The 15,103-nt window shown below is 40.5% G+C and overlaps 2 protein-coding genes across 2 annotated transcripts in view; one reads left to right on the plus strand and one right to left on the minus strand.

The window, feature by feature from the left end:
- LOC144660035 (uncharacterized) overlaps window positions 1-7,671 on the plus strand; it is a 21,683-nt gene extending 14,012 nt beyond the window's left edge. Inside the window, exons 7-13 of the mRNA XM_078520583.1 lie at window positions 132-477; window positions 1,241-1,593; window positions 1,978-2,189; window positions 2,888-3,123; window positions 4,127-4,779; window positions 5,298-5,422; window positions 6,413-7,671. Coding sequence (XP_078376709.1) covers window positions 132-477; window positions 1,241-1,593; window positions 1,978-2,189; window positions 2,888-3,123; window positions 4,127-4,779; window positions 5,298-5,422; window positions 6,413-6,559 — 2,072 coding nt within the window. The 3' untranslated portion in view covers window positions 6,560-7,671. The remainder of the gene's footprint in view (window positions 1-131; window positions 478-1,240; window positions 1,594-1,977; window positions 2,190-2,887; window positions 3,124-4,126; window positions 4,780-5,297; window positions 5,423-6,412) is intronic.
- Window positions 7,672-8,886: 1,215 nt separating this feature from the next.
- Window positions 8,887-13,192, minus strand: LOC144659788 (nascent polypeptide-associated complex subunit alpha-like). The gene is made up of 8 exons (XM_078520298.1): window positions 13,128-13,192; window positions 12,910-12,961; window positions 11,758-12,068; window positions 10,961-10,993; window positions 10,488-10,583; window positions 9,769-9,840; window positions 9,521-9,571; window positions 8,887-9,017 (listed from the first exon to the last, which is right to left on the minus strand). The coding sequence occupies exons 2-8, from the start codon at window positions 12,959-12,961 to the stop codon at window positions 9,003-9,005; spliced, it is 630 nt and encodes a 209-aa protein (XP_078376424.1). The 5' UTR covers window positions 13,128-13,192; the 3' UTR covers window positions 8,887-9,002.
- Between the last annotated feature and the right edge of the window lie 1,911 nt (window positions 13,193-15,103).

A 15,103-nucleotide genomic window follows, 5' to 3' on the forward strand; every position in this document is an offset into this window, starting at 1 on the left:
CGAGAGGGCGGGGAGAGAGAAACCCTGGGAACGAGGATGCTTAAATAATAATTACATAGATGTGTTTTTAGCTTAGCCTTCATTTAGTAAGCTCTTTACCTGTTTGATTACCTGTCTGGTTTGAATTACAGAATCAAAGAAAAAGGCTACAGAGGAAGCCAAAGCTGCCAAGGTTCGGGCTCAGAAAGCAAGAGCTGCGAAAAGAGTTGAAAGTGAAGATGAAATTATAGAAGAAGAACGTTTTGAAACAAAGAAGAAAACGTCAAAGCGAAGCCAGGTGTGGCCGTGGGAGAGCCCAGGAGTTGAAAGTGAGGATGAGGTGTTCATTGATGGAAATATCGAGCAGGACCACATCAATGTTCATAGACTGGACATCACCAAAAGCCGCAAAAAAACTGCAGATGGGTATCATGAAAGTGAGGGTATTACTGTCATGAGTCAAAAGATGCACAGAAAGAGGGAACTAGAGAGTCAAAGGTACTACAAGCTGCTGATCTCATCTGAATCCTAAGTCTCCTCTTGGAGAATAGGGCCATATTACATATTACAGGCTAGATCAGCAACTACAAGCTGCTGATCTAGGGGACGTTAAAGAACGCACACACTTATTACAAAGAGTAGGGCTTGGAGTTCCCGGTGTTGTGGTCTGGCCTTTTCACATGTATCCATGGGTTGGGTGGTGGGGTGAGATCATATACATGGACGGATAGCGGCTGCAAAGGCGCCTAATATGCTGATGTCCGATCTCGTCCTTTTACTCCAAAAGAGAAACAATTGAGCTTTGTAAATGCGCTATACAAGAACCATCATCGTCATCATTCATTTATTCATTCATTCTGTCTACTGACTGCATTACATAAATATTAATGGTGGTTGGGAGAATTGGTGATACATCAAGGCCCTAACCCCTAGTTGATGATTTTACACTGTTAATCAATTGATTAGCTATTGACGATATAGATGTGGAGGTTTCTTTATTCTTTGCATTCTCATTTCTGAAACTCGGAAAATACCTTGATATTTCGGCTATACGTCAATCTCTCAACGAAAGTTAGTTTCTTGCTCTTTCTTATCGGAATAATTTGTACCGGAAGTTAATTTTCTGCCCGATAGTATCGGAGACAGAAACTAAATTTGTATGCAAAGAAACGTTGGGTGTTATAGATTTGTCCTAGAAATAAGAATTTAATTCACAGTTCCCTTAATTAACTAATAAAGAATTTTTTTCAATATCTTAAAGGCAAAAAGGAGAAACTGAAGATACCATGAAAGAAATATCTGAATTAGAAGATGAGCAGGAACAAACTGACAAGACAGAGACAAATGAGGGAGACAAGGATAAAGAAGCTACTGAACAAAAGGACGAGCAGGAAATCAAGGGAAAGGACACTACATCAGAGGAGGGCGCAGAAGAGAAGGACATTGAATCAAGTAAGACACCAGATGGGAGTGTGGACAAAAAGAGTGAGAAAGAGACAATTGAAGCAGACCGAGGTTTAGATGATGAGTGGAAGACGAAAATGGAAGAGGCAGTTCTAAAACTGAGGTCTACTTTAAAGGAGAAATTAGTCAAGCTAGGAATCAAGCCTGAAGGTAAACACATTAGACTGTTCACAGTCCTTAGTTTAACCAATTTTAACCGATTTTAGCATTTATTAGGATATTTCGATTTTGTTATTTTTCTTTTACTTTAAAGTGTCCCCATTTAGTGGTTTTATTACTGCTATTTCAGTTTTGACACTCAAATAAAGGTTTTATTATTATTATTATTATTATTATTATTATTATTATTATTATTATTAATTTTCTCGTATTTTTTTTCTTCGTTCGTTGAACGCGGCAAAAGAATCGCGAGAGAACTGGATGCCAGCGCAAAAAGGGGACCCCGCCTTATCCCCTCGAGCTTTGCGCTCCTTTCTTTTTTGTGCCTGTTTAAGACGCAAATTTAAATTATATTTATTCCGATTTTCTTGGTAGTTTTGGATCAAAAGTTCGAAGAGAAACTTGGAAGTGTTGCTGGTAAAGTGGGTGGAAAAGATGGCTCTGAAAGTCCCGCTGGAGCAGATGATCAAGAAGCTGACAAACTTAAAGAGCAGAACGTGGAAGGACAGGAGACAGAAGCGTTAAAACCACTAGAACAGACCTCACAGAAAAATGACTTTGCGAAAACCATTGCTGAGATGAGAAAGGTTTGTCGTTTCTTTATTCCCAACAGTATATGTAATCTACTACATGGAAAGTAACCTCATCATGCGCGGATATTGGATATTTTTCCGTGGACATTACAGATCTGTTTCGAGAAGCCTAATAAGCTTTGAGGAACAGATACACAGCAATGCCCTGGAACGAAAAAACATCCGTTTAATTTTTGAAGCCAAATGGATGCTAATGTTTTATTTTTGAAATAGTTTTGCAAAAGGCCAGTTTGTTTAAAAATTGAGCTAGCCTGCGATACATTCCATTTTTTTTCTGATTTAAAGGGACATGGTTAGCGTTTAGACAGCGCTGACCTGGACACCAATTTTTTACGTTTTGAAAAAAGTCCACCTTAACCCGAAATCAAAAATATGCGTAAAGAACCTTCAGAAACACTGAGAAGATTGAAGCAGATTTCTGAAGGTACGTTTTGAAAAAAGTCCACGGTGGACTTTTTTCAAAACGTGAAAACTAGTGTCCAGGTCAGCGCGGTAAGAACGCTGACCATGTTCCTTTAAATTTACATTGTGTTGAAGAAAACTGGCAACTGAAAGTGCAAATGTAAAACTCAAAGTTTGCAAACTAAGGGATATCCTGGGAGACGCATTTAGACCAGTCGCGTCCGAGAAGAGATAGTTGATGGGTTTATAGAACTGAAATAACGTATTTTAAATCATTTTTTTTATATCAGATTTTAAACGACGGGATGATGAAGGAAATAATGGAAGCTGCCTCTGCAACTCACGCTGAGATGGAAAGACAGTTTGACGGGGAACGTGCTCAAATGAAGAGTGATGTAGAACTCATCAAAACCAAGATAAGGGAGATTGAAGAGACGGAGGAGAAAAATGGCGTGAAAGATGAACAGCTTGGAGAAACGATGAGCAAGATCAAGGATTCAATTGATCGCTTTGAGGAAACGAACTTGTGAGTAGCGTGATAATGCGGCCGTTTTGAGTCTAAGTCTCGTATCATTTGCCTTTTGCTTACTCAAGCGCGCTCTTGAGACTACAGTGAAATCCTGATTTCTCGAACTTCCAAAAAAAGGGAAGCCTCGAGCCCAGTGGCGCATACTGCCGAAACTTATCTCATTTTCTGTAGCATTAAGCGAATAGTAATGTCTCTACTCCCCCCCTGAATGGGATGCTAGTCCATCGTAGGGTACCCCAGCATTGCGTCGCCGGTACCCTTTTATACACCTGGGTAGCCTGCGAATACAGCCGCCTCTCATTCGCGTCGCGTTTCGCTCTTCGTTGCGGGACGCGAATGAGAGGCGGCTGTATTCGCAGGCTAACACCTGGGTTGAGTGAGGCACTATGAGAGTACATTTAAGTGTCTTGCCCAAGAACACAACACAGTGACCCCGGCCAGGGCTCAAACGCGGACCGCCGGAGTCCAGGGCACTAACCATTAGGCCACCACTGCTCCCAGGTCGAACCTCCAAGGAAACGAAAATTGGTTCGAGAAATCAGAGGTAAAATTGCAGTGTCGGACTGGGGGAAGGTAAACCACTCATGTCAGCGGTCAAACGTCGCCGGCTCGCATGCACAGTACAGTTCCCGCCAAAACTGCTTCAAACAAAAATTTCAAAATCTTTCGCTTTAAAGCCAAAAGGTAAAGGCAAAAGGCAAAAGGTTTATACGACGCTTGAAGATTGGAAATTTGATAATTGTTATCCACTGAGTTTCCCAGCTTGAAATTTTCTTTCACCATGCTATTTCTATAACAATTTCCTACAAAAATCTTGCACACTTTCTAGTCAAATTCTTAGAAAAGTTCGAGGCGCCGAAAACCGGAAGTGACCTCAATTTTTGCGTTTGACCCGCTGTGTGGGGTGGGGGTAGGGAGGTGGGTACAAGGCTTTGCAAGGTATTGATATTACAAGGACAGGTTTAATGTTGATACTGTTGTTCGCGTTTTTCTCTCCCAGGGAATTAGATGAAGACATGCAAACCATCAAAGAGCTCAATAAAGAGATATTTAGCATAATAGAAAACAAAGACAATACAGACGCTAGAGGCGATCTCGTACAACTCTCTTCCAAGACCAACAAACTGTTGAAAAAAATCCTCTTGAGACGCTTCCAGCTCGAGCAAGACCTCCATTACATCACGAAAATGCGAAGCAAAATTTCCGGTGGCGAAGTGAACGCTCAAGCGACAGACAGCACGGAATTCGGCACAACAAAAGGTGGCATCGATCAAGTTGTAAACAAGTTGAAAAATATGATTCAAGATCTTGATAACACCGAAGCGGGAACTGGAGCTGGTGCCGGAACTACGGAGGGAGATACCCCAGGGATTAAACCCGGACGTTCCACAACTGCTGGTGTTGAGGACTCAGATGCAACTTCTGAATCAGGCGTGCATGATCAGGGTGACCGGGGCCCAGGAGTTAGTGTTAAAGTGTCCAAGATCAAGAAGGTTACCATTCCTGATGATGACGAGTCGGATTTGGAAGAAACAGATCTTGATGGTGAAGAGATGGAGGAGTTACATATCGACAAACGAATTCGTCAAGCCACAAAGAAAATGGAGGAGATGGTGAAAGAGCAGCTGAGAGACTCAGGAGTGCTGCCTTCAGGTATTACACGTCTATGAGATATTTACAGTTAATATCCATCAAATATTTTTTCTCGCGCGCGATTGGTCTAAATACGTCACGTGACGCAGCCAAAACTGGGGAATATTTAACAATTATCCACGAGCGCGCGTTGGATATGAGATGGTAGATAATAACGATCTCATATCCAACATGAAGCGCGAGTGGAATAATTGTTTTATTAAAAACGCCCAAAGAATTGCAATATTTGAGCTCCCCAGTTGTTTTCGTTATTGTTATTGCTCATATACCATTGCCTGTTAACCAATCAAAACGCAGGAATTGCAATATACCATTGCTAGTTTTTAATAATAAACAATAGCCTCCATTTAGCTTTAATAATATGCACTGATATTTGTCCTTGGACATTATCTGTTCCTCGTAGATCACAGTTTTCCTCGAGCTTCGCTCACAATCAAATTGCAAGATAGCCAAAAGTCAGCCACTGGGTTTTGCTTATAAATTATTGGTCATGCAATTAATGTTATTTTCATCTTCAGGCAAGATACGAGTCAAGATTGTGACGTCTAAAGACGCCCTGGAGAGTTTGGATGGCAAAAGTGACATGAAGCTTCTCAGCGAAAGAGAGGAAACGCAATTTAGAGATATGATTCTTGGTTTATTGGTAGGTAACACAAGTGTAGTGTTTCCTGCTAGTAGTTTCTTCTGTTCTGTTATTTTGAGAAACCGTCCACGATCGTGGATGAAACTAACCGGTTTTTGAAACCGGTTGTCCCAAAGTACTCCGTACGCATGCCCGTTTGAATTATTTGCAGACTAGTAACTGAGCCCACAGTGACAAAAGTGGTTGCATGTGACATACGACAAATAATCACGTGCGAGAGTTGTTTGGTAGCTTAGTAGCGCTAACGCTGTCGCATGTTCAATATGTATCGTTACGAGTCAGAGCAGTTTCCTTTTCTTTCAATCTCAAAATAACGGAAAAGGAAACTCTGCTACTAGGAACCACTAGTGTAGTATCACCAAGTTTATGCTGAAAAGGTAAAATGGTCAGACTGTTACATGCAGTCAGTACCACAAATGTTTGAAACACCCGCCGTTCTTCTCCTGTCCAATGTTGGATAGCGCAATGAGCGCGCTTCATTTGTGCAGCACGTTTTAGGTTCTAAACAACACTGAAGTTGGGAAAGAGAGTAAGATAAGATTAAAACGAGAGTATGCACGCAGTGTCCTGAGTAACTTAGGTTGTAGAACATACAGTCCGTGAGAGACAAATGGCGCGTTCTCCTATTCGTGTTTGCTCAGGTTCTGTCTCGTTTCACAGGGATCCCAGGAGTGAAGATTGTATTTATATTGAAAACAACAACCAAAAACAAACAACAACAACAAACAAACGCGGTCATTTCCTTTCCTTACCCACCCCTCCCCCCTTCTCCCCATATTTTTGCTACCCCAGGCGCGCTTGTTCGTTCGTTCAGGGCGGGAGAAGACTTTCGTTCGCTCCGCGCGCTTGGAAAGTAAACGACTGCTACGCAGGAGACGCTTCCAGGAGACGTTTTCTGTGATACGCCTCACACACAGTCTTCGAGTTATGATCTAACGCGTCGTTTTGTTAATATTTTGTTCATTTATCTTGTTGCCATCTTACATATAGGGAGGCAGTCCTGACGCTGGAAAAGAAAGAAAACGTCAACAAGATTTGGAGAACAATTACAACCTAGTGTGGAACGATGATGAACTGCAGACAGTGCCACGCGAAGACGATGAGGCGGATGGTGAAGTGCAAGTGGAATCTTATTAACACATTAGAAAACATTTCTATGCAACTTGTTCCTTTCTGCGTCAGATGAAGATGTTATATAATTTTTACCCGAGACAAGAAGTAAAGAGCTCTCACTACACTGTATTTGTTATTTAAACTGATTAGCTGTGATACTTTCAGCTTTTCCCAGCTTTTTTAACTGTAAGGCTGTCTACAAGCTCTAAGGACAAATGCCGATCTGTTGCGTTCTTTCTTGAACCCTAGGTGGGGGTTTGCGAGCAGCAACTACAGGATAGTAAACTCCAGCGACAGACTGACAAAACTGTCGACAAAAGTTTAATGTATGTTAGCACCAAATAGCAGCTTTCTTGCGGCCCTTTGCACCAAATGTTCCTTCGAAAAGTACTCAAAATGTTCTTACACTAAAAATAAGTCGCCGTTTTAAATTGAAAATCGTTTAGTTAAGTATTTATTGTATACCTTATTACATGAAATTTTCGCGAAACGTTAATTTCGCGATTTTGAGGTGCACATATTTCGCGACACTTAAATTTCGCGATTTTGCGAAAATTTTGTATTTGAATCACTTTAATTTCGCGTTTTAGAGTGAGACACAATTTACATTTTCTTGGCAATATATTTTGACATGCCTTTGAATTATATAAAACGACTTCATCGAAGGAACAATAACGTCAAAACGCAAGGGAGGGACTTATTCTCGGCAATAGCAACAACAGAGCAGTTCTCACAATATCTTCAAGTTAGTCAATTGACGACAACATCCATTTACATGATTACTGACATATGCGAGTCACTTAATATTCGCGTCATGTTATGTTAGCGACATTTATTGTTCGCGTCACTTTAATTTCGCGATTTTTTTAGAATCGCGAAATTCGCGAAATTAAAGTGTCGCGAAAATTTCATGTTACAAGGTAGTTTGCATCATTTCTAGTGATAAATGACTGAAATGCAACAGAGCAACACTGTACGTGCGAACTTTGATGACGTAAAAAGGAGAAAATATATCAATTTTACGCGCAAAAATTAATTACAAGAAAATAATGTCCTAAAGGACGTAGATTTTCTAAATAAAATGATTTGTTTAACTTGTACGTAGATTGTACATAGTAATAAAATCTCTTCTCTTATTGCTGTTTTGAAAATTCCTTGCTTCATCAAATTTGCCCACGGTGGGAGTGCGACCCTGTGAACGAAGTAAATACTTATCTTCTTCTTCCAAGAAAGTATGTTGCTACGCAATACTGTAATGCATACCGTATTTACTCGAATAAGCGCCGCGGCGCTTATTTAATTTTTCGCGCTTCAAGTGCGGCGCTTATTCGAGGGCGGCGCTTATTTGAGGGCGGCGCGTATTTAAAATTTGGACGCCACAAAGAATCTTATCCTTTACAGTAATTGAAAATATCGTCTTTTGATTGTCAGTATTCGTCTCTTGCTGAAGAGAGAAGTGGCGCTAGATGTCCTGGCAAAGTTCGCGACCTTCACAGCATATACAGAACTACCAGAGAACTACATTATAAGAATGTTGGATAGAAAACTCATGGGCGAGCGGAAAAACAATCACATTAAACTGCAAAACATCGCTTTTGATGAAAAGAAATGTACCAGTTTGTTTTAGAATTGCTTTGTAGTGCTGTTTTTAGTTAAACGGAATTCCTCGAATAAGCGCCGCATGAGGCTGCGGCGCTTATTCGAGTAAATACGGTATCTGTTCTAGCCCTATTTCAACTGGATTGAAAACCCTTCACGTGATCTAGAACTTCCGAAGATTGCCAAACCTGCAGTCAGAAAATGGTAGAGCTCAGCTTCCAATAGCCTCTTACGCAGACACTGGTTTCGTTGCACGTTTCTCCCCCAAGTTTACTAAGGAGATACGTTATACTGGGATCTGGGACAAGTGGGATCAGGCTTTTAGCCAGGTGGGAGTCCAGAGTCCTATGGACGGCCACTTTTCAGAGAAAATTAATATAAATAACTGCATACGGAGGGTATTTTCCCGGGGGCACTTCCTATAAATGGGCTAATGGGGATGTGCCGCTGGATGGGGTCGCATTTTCAAGACTGGACTGACTATAATGGGGTCGCCATTTCAAGCATATTTTATAGGGTGACTAGAATGGGGTCACACTTTTCGGGGATTTTGAGAGTACGAAAATCTGGCAAGTTGTGATTTATGAACGGAAATATTCGCCGAAAAAAATGTTACCGTATTTATTGCTGTTGTTCAATGTTTATCATGTAAAACAGGAAGTTTTGCTGTCAAAGAACAAGTTCTATAGCTTTTTTGAAATTTCCTTGTGATGTAAGAACCCTGATTACAATAAAACACAAAACAAGACAAACATGTTAATAACAGCTATTTTATTCCCATATTTTTTGACCAAAGAAAACAAAGTAAAACTCAAAATCCTGTACAGAGCGAGGGTAAATTTCTAAAAGTTGTTGTCGCATCATACATTTACATTGTCAGCTCCTGAAAAACAACAAAAAATGCACAGGTATCAACAGAAGAACATAAAAGACATTATTCCTTATAATGAAAACCCAGTGTGAATAGCCTTTGTTGTTAGTATTATCATCAGTGTGGAAAATAATAATTGGAAAGTTGTTCAAATGCTGGTTTATGTTTTGTCAGTTATGCAAGACAAACTGTCTTGTGCCTGAGAATACACCACGGGGGAGGGAGGGTAGGAGTAAGGTTTTCTGTATTGGTATACTGTAACTGACTCTGTTTATGGGTGTTTGATGGCCAAAGCACTTCTATTGGCTGGCTGGACAACTTGGGCAAAAATGTGCCATCACAAAAATAGTTTCGGGAAAGTTCCTGCTACAAAGGCCACAACGAGCCTTAACTTGAATCTGTTAATGAAACCCTAGTGTGTATAACCATTCAAATACAAGCCACTGCAAAGACTACCTACAATGTTTACTGGCACTTTTTCTACTCTACCACATAAAGAAACGATTGCAACTCACCATAATGGCATTGACAATATCATTGTCGTTGTTTTTCAAGGCCTTGACAGCCTGTAAAGAAAAATTCAAAAAAGCACTTCATAAACAAAGTGATCAAAACTGGATTTCTCATTAATATAGTCAAGTCCCGAGATGACAAGACAAAGGAAAATTATGAAATGTATAATAAATTTAGAACATTTATTTTTACTACATAAAATTCACTTTCAGGCACTATGTACAACTGGTGTTATTAGATGAGGACTCACCTTAGATCTTGAGACATTAGCTTGCTGCCTAACGAGTTCGATATCTTTTTCTTCTACCTTGCTGTCATCAACCTATAATTCAAGTTAGTGATTTTCAGTAATCTGCCATCCTCTGTAGTTCAAAACTCAATGCTGCCATCAATAATCTCACTCACTATACTCCTCAGTATACAAAAAAGTTTACTTTACATCCATGGGTTCTGATAAGTGGATTTCAATCTTTTTTGTTTCTTTCTCCTTCAGCCTGGCACAACTATGTTTGATGGCAGTGTGACAATACTAAACTCAGTACTGAACAGTGGCTGAATTTGTTTCTGTTCATTGTGGGCATGATGTATTTTTGGTGCAAAAGTTCACATAATGGTCTGCCAAACTTCAAATGTTTGATGACAAATCATGCAACATTACTCAGATCAAGCTTTGTTTTTATGTGGCTTAATTATTTATTTAAGCTAAGTAAGACCCAAACCAATGCTGGAAAAATGGAATTTAGGCCAAGTTAGACTGGAACTAGTGCTGGTCAGTGGCACATTGCAGCAGTCATGCAGACTGGGTCTGTGGAGCCATTATGCCTGCCCTTCCAGCCATGCAGTTTTATCGTGTGACCTCCTGCCCAAGTTAAACCGTGCTTTTCTTCATGACATGTTCATGACGCAACCAACTATACTGGAGTATTGCTGAGAATTTTATCATCAAACTGTTTAAGTTGCTCCACAAACCTCTTCCTCTTCAGATTCTTCTTCTTGTTCGATCGTAGCTGCCTTTGCTTCCTGGATGACAGGAGCTGGCTGTGGTGCCTTGAATTTTTCAGCAGCCTAAAGTGTTGAAAGTTTCTGTGTTAGATGACTATTTGCATATGAAGTGGTTTAAAAAAAAATTGACATTTTAATGTACACCAATTCCCAAAGGAAAGAGCTTTGGACATTTACAACATCTTTTTTAGAGAAGTAACTCATCGCCAGAAAAAAGTTGTGATCAAATAAGAATCCATATCTAAAGAAGGGATGTAGAGATCAAGTCTGGGTTGGCTTCAGTTGCACAATACTTCAGCAGCAAAGGGAAGATCCTGATTACTCTAAACTGTCTATTTTCAAATTGGTTCACTGATGTACATGTAGCCTGTGAATTAACCCTTCTACAGTAAATCACAGAAAAAGGGAAATGGAAAGGTGCTAAATATTCATAGGCTTACCTGTACTTGGGCTTGCTGGCTCAAATCTTCGATCTGCAGGAAATACAATAAGATGTTTTCTTAGAATAGAATGAAACAGAGCTCAATAAAAATCAATAGTCCTGCACTAACTATTGTGACTATTGTGCCCTCAGCTCTCATAATCTTTAGATCAGTGGACACCATCGTACCTGACCATCCAGCCATGTGTGCGTGTTACACAACACAGAAATGTACAATGTATGCGGTGTTAACATATATTCACAACAAACACAAACATAAGAAAGCTGGCTTTCAAGTCAGGCAGACACTCCTCACCATAAGGCATCTTTATCGTCATTGGGCACATTGCTACTTTAACAGTAACTACATTGTAAGCGAGCCAGCTGTTGCTTTCACCTACAAGTTATTTGCGACCATATAGATTTGACTACGAGTACAAAATTGAGTACAAGTACGACTTTGGAATTTCAAGACAATTGTATCTCCCGAACTATAACTCTTTCCTGTTGCTGACTAACACAGAAATAAACGTTAGGGATAAGATTGGTGTGATAAGTAATTGTAGGAGGCACACAAATTTGATTTGAAAACTCATACTCGTACTTATTATTATTACTTATTATCTCGTACTCGTTGTCCAATCTAAAGGTTATAACATTCCCTTTCAAAAAAGAAGGAGCAAACAACATGCCGTCATGGTGCATGTCCCAAGGTAATAACAAAAAGTTACCAATATTTTTTCTTGTATGGGTAAGCCCTTGGCTAACCACCTATCCAAAGCCTAAACAAAAACATAACATTTCTATTGCACATACCTTTGCCTCACCAAACACAATGTAAGTGTCTGATGCTGGACTCTTGTAAACGTCGGGTTTGTTTATAACAAACAGTATATTTTTGGATTTTCTTATTGTTACTCTGTTAACTCCTGCAATACTTTTAAGTCCAAGTTTTGACATTGCTTTCCGGGCCTTTTTTTCGCCTCGGCTTTGTCTAGCTTTGCTGACTGGTTCTTCTGTTAATCCAGCAGCGGCAGCAACATCGCTTGAAATAGTTGGTTGACCAGCATCTCCTTCCTCCAGTTCTGGCAATTCATCATCACTGTCACTTTCTGTTCCTGAAATAACTGTAGCAAATAAGAACTGACATTAGCAGAGTGCCCACTGATTCTGGAAAATAGCTAACCCAGTTCCAATAAATGGGGGTGCTTTCTCTGTACTGAGGGTCTCCTAGCTGTCTAAGAAAACAGGGCTCCGAAATTTTGGAATTGGAAGTTGCCATTTGCTGAAATACTGGTCAAAACAGCCACGAAAACATGCTTAGTTGCCGAGTTTATGGATGGAGGATTTTATGGCAATCATATTAGAAGTTGTTTTAGAAGTCCCAAACAATAGGAACTACTAGCACAAACACAGGACTAATTTTTTTCATAGAGAACATTAATTTCAACCACAGGGCCAACCCTACTCACAGTACTGGTAATTTGTTTTGGGTAAACAGTCAGTGAGTCACTGAAACGAGACTCGGCTGTTCTAGCAACAGTGCCAAACTTGATGAGGTACTGTTAACCCTTATAAACGAGACGAGAATTTTAAATAATAGGATGTAAATAAATTTATAATTTGAATCTGTAGCACGTGCGTTCGCATGACATGGTGACATGCTTTGGTAGATAACTTATCAGTTCATAGATTTACTGTTTCTTTATCCAAGTAAGTAGCAGTGCAGAAATACGTTTTAATATAAGAATAACTCCATCAAGGCGTTGGCAATGTGACTACAAAATCTTTTTTCTACCGTATCAAGGTGTAGCCATGATTCCAAACCCTGCAAATTGCGTCACTGTCAAAAATAATACCAGGGAAAATTCTCGGCAAAATTTCCAGTCTAAAACGCTGTAGAAGTTTAATTTATAAGTATCAACACTTACAATTATTATATTTTCAAGAAAGAAAAACATCTCCTACCTTCAGCATTTGCCTCTTCTTCGGCCGGAGGGTTTTCTACTGCAGGTGTCATCTGCAACATCAACACCCAAACGTGTCAAAATATCGAGCGAAATTTGCGAACTTTTCCAATAATAATAAGCTTGTCGTGAAAAAGTGTTCCTAAAGTACACCGTAAAAGTATTCAATGTCTAAACTAAGCTTAAATCTAAGCGATGGAAGAAGATACAACCAACTACCTTGCAGTGAAGATGCTGTGTGCTGTTCGAGCGATGGGAAAGGAATATACTGACGTGCGCACAGCCTGATGGGAAGTCAACCGCGAAAGACTGGAGCCCTGTGGAAATGATAAGCGCGAGCGCTCGAGATGCGCCGCAGTCAAATCCGGGGATGCGAATGCGCACACGTTTTGTTCTCGCAAAAAAGAGGAGAAAAGAAAAAGTAAAACACAAGGAACTGAAGCTGGTCTGCGAGCATAAGCCTGCGTTGCAAACGCTAGCGAGCACAAGTAGGCGACAAAATGCGTTCTCTCGGCTTCGCTGCTCGCCCGCGTGATCCTAGACGTAAGCCTGCTCACGGGCTTTGGAGCATCAAGTTTCTCCATGTTCTTACCCACATTCCCGATGCAACTACTTCGGAGGACAAGGCCCGTGGAGGGAGACAGGGGGTCTGAACATCCCGCCTCCCACCTCCGTCCTCCTATGCCTTTTACTCCCACTTTCCGTAATTTTTACTCCCGCCTCCCGCCCCTTTCGGGGGCGCCCCTCTTCTTTCCCGCCCCTCTTCTTTGTCCCATATCTATTGCGAAATATAACGAAATGTTGCGAATTTTACTCGTTTTATCCCAGTTACCGCCACCTTAGGAATCGCTCTTCCAGCTCTAGCTAGCCCTCCCTTCTCCCGCTTCGCGCCCCTTTTTTACCCGGGCTCCCCCGACCCTATCCCCCTCCACAGTCTGCTGTTTCCTACGTTTTGTTACTGTCCAAAACTCACATACGTATATCATGTTGGGCTAACATTCTTGTTCACTTGTTTTCGCTGTGCTGTTGTTCTTTGCTTGACGCTTCAGCAACGAGGAAAACTGTGCAACAATGAACAATGTAAATACGCGCAATTCATTAATGGAAGATTTTCCAGGCAACTGTTTTCTATTGTCTTACAGAAACTATTGCTGACTCACAAGCATAGAAGTCCCGGCTTGAACAGCCTTGTAATGGACGGCTTTGCGATACTGGAAATGAGAATGGGACTGACCTTGAAAACTGCTGTGATAGGACTGTCAGTGGGATAGTGTCCAACTTGTAAGCAAAATAAAACCGATGGAAAGTTGTTTGGGACACGATGGTCGGGCCTGTAGCCAAAGCACGTGCGAATCAAGTCAACGCAGGGTGAAAAATTTTCGCCCTTGTCATCATGATACTATGTTCAAAGCTGAGGCCATGATCTTTTTCCTCCGAGCAGGATTCCTTTCGATTCTAGGGGCTATTTTCAGGACTTGGTCCAGAGGTTTACCAGAATAAAGCAAAAGAAAACATTAATTTTATCTCTCAATCCCCATAGATACTTAAGTTTTATTTCCCGAACCCTCGGAGCTGTTAGAAATTTAATATATTGAGGAAGGCTTATTGCCCATGACTCCTTCTCAACCTCAGTAAATCAGAGCAAACTGTTTATCAAACTGGAAACCTTTATTCACGTATAAACGAACACAGTACTGAAAAACTACAAAACTTGATATAAAAAGATACAATCCTCAAAGTGTAGTCATAAAAGTCATCAATAAGACGGCATTTCGCCTTCTTGTGCAAAAATTTAACATTAAAGCATTTGAACTTGATCGTTAACTTTTACGTTCTGCTATAAATAACTTCCCTGGTCTTCTCTATGGTAACTGTTACCTAGGAGATCGACGCATGCCGAGATTAAATTCTCGGGATGGCGACACTGCCAATCGTTAAAGTTTTGACAGCCTTTTGTTGGTTTACCAGCTTTTTAGCCAATCAGAACAGAGGGCCGCGCGCGCAATTTATCGAACTTGCAATTTTAATTGGTGAATTGAACAATGGGGAAGCCAACATAAACATGTCAATCAAAACCTACATAAGTGACAGCGTCGCAATACATTTTGCTGTATTAATTCTCAAAGAAAATTGTTCTTTTCATATCAAAAACGATATTTAACGCGGTGTTTTGCTAAAAAAAATCCATGCATTAA

The sequence above is a fragment of the Oculina patagonica genome, chromosome 7 (genome assembly GCF_052425735.1).
Source record: "Oculina patagonica isolate OP01 chromosome 7, crgOcupat, whole genome shotgun sequence".
Taxonomy (NCBI): Eukaryota; Metazoa; Cnidaria; class Anthozoa; order Scleractinia; family Oculinidae; genus Oculina; species Oculina patagonica.

Coding starts and splice junctions, on each gene's coding strand:
- LOC144659788 (XM_078520298.1), bottom strand. CDS start 12,961: ATGACACCTGCAGTAGAAAACCCTCCGGCCGAAGAAGAGGCAAATGCT. Junction 12,069..12,909: donor AGAAGAGGCAAATGCTGAAG/GTAGGAGATGTT, acceptor TATTTGCTACAG/TTATTTCAGGAACAGAAAGT. Junction 10,994..11,757: donor TTGTGTTTGGTGAGGCAAAG/GTATGTGCAATA, acceptor TATTTCCTGCAG/ATCGAAGATTTGAGCCAGCA.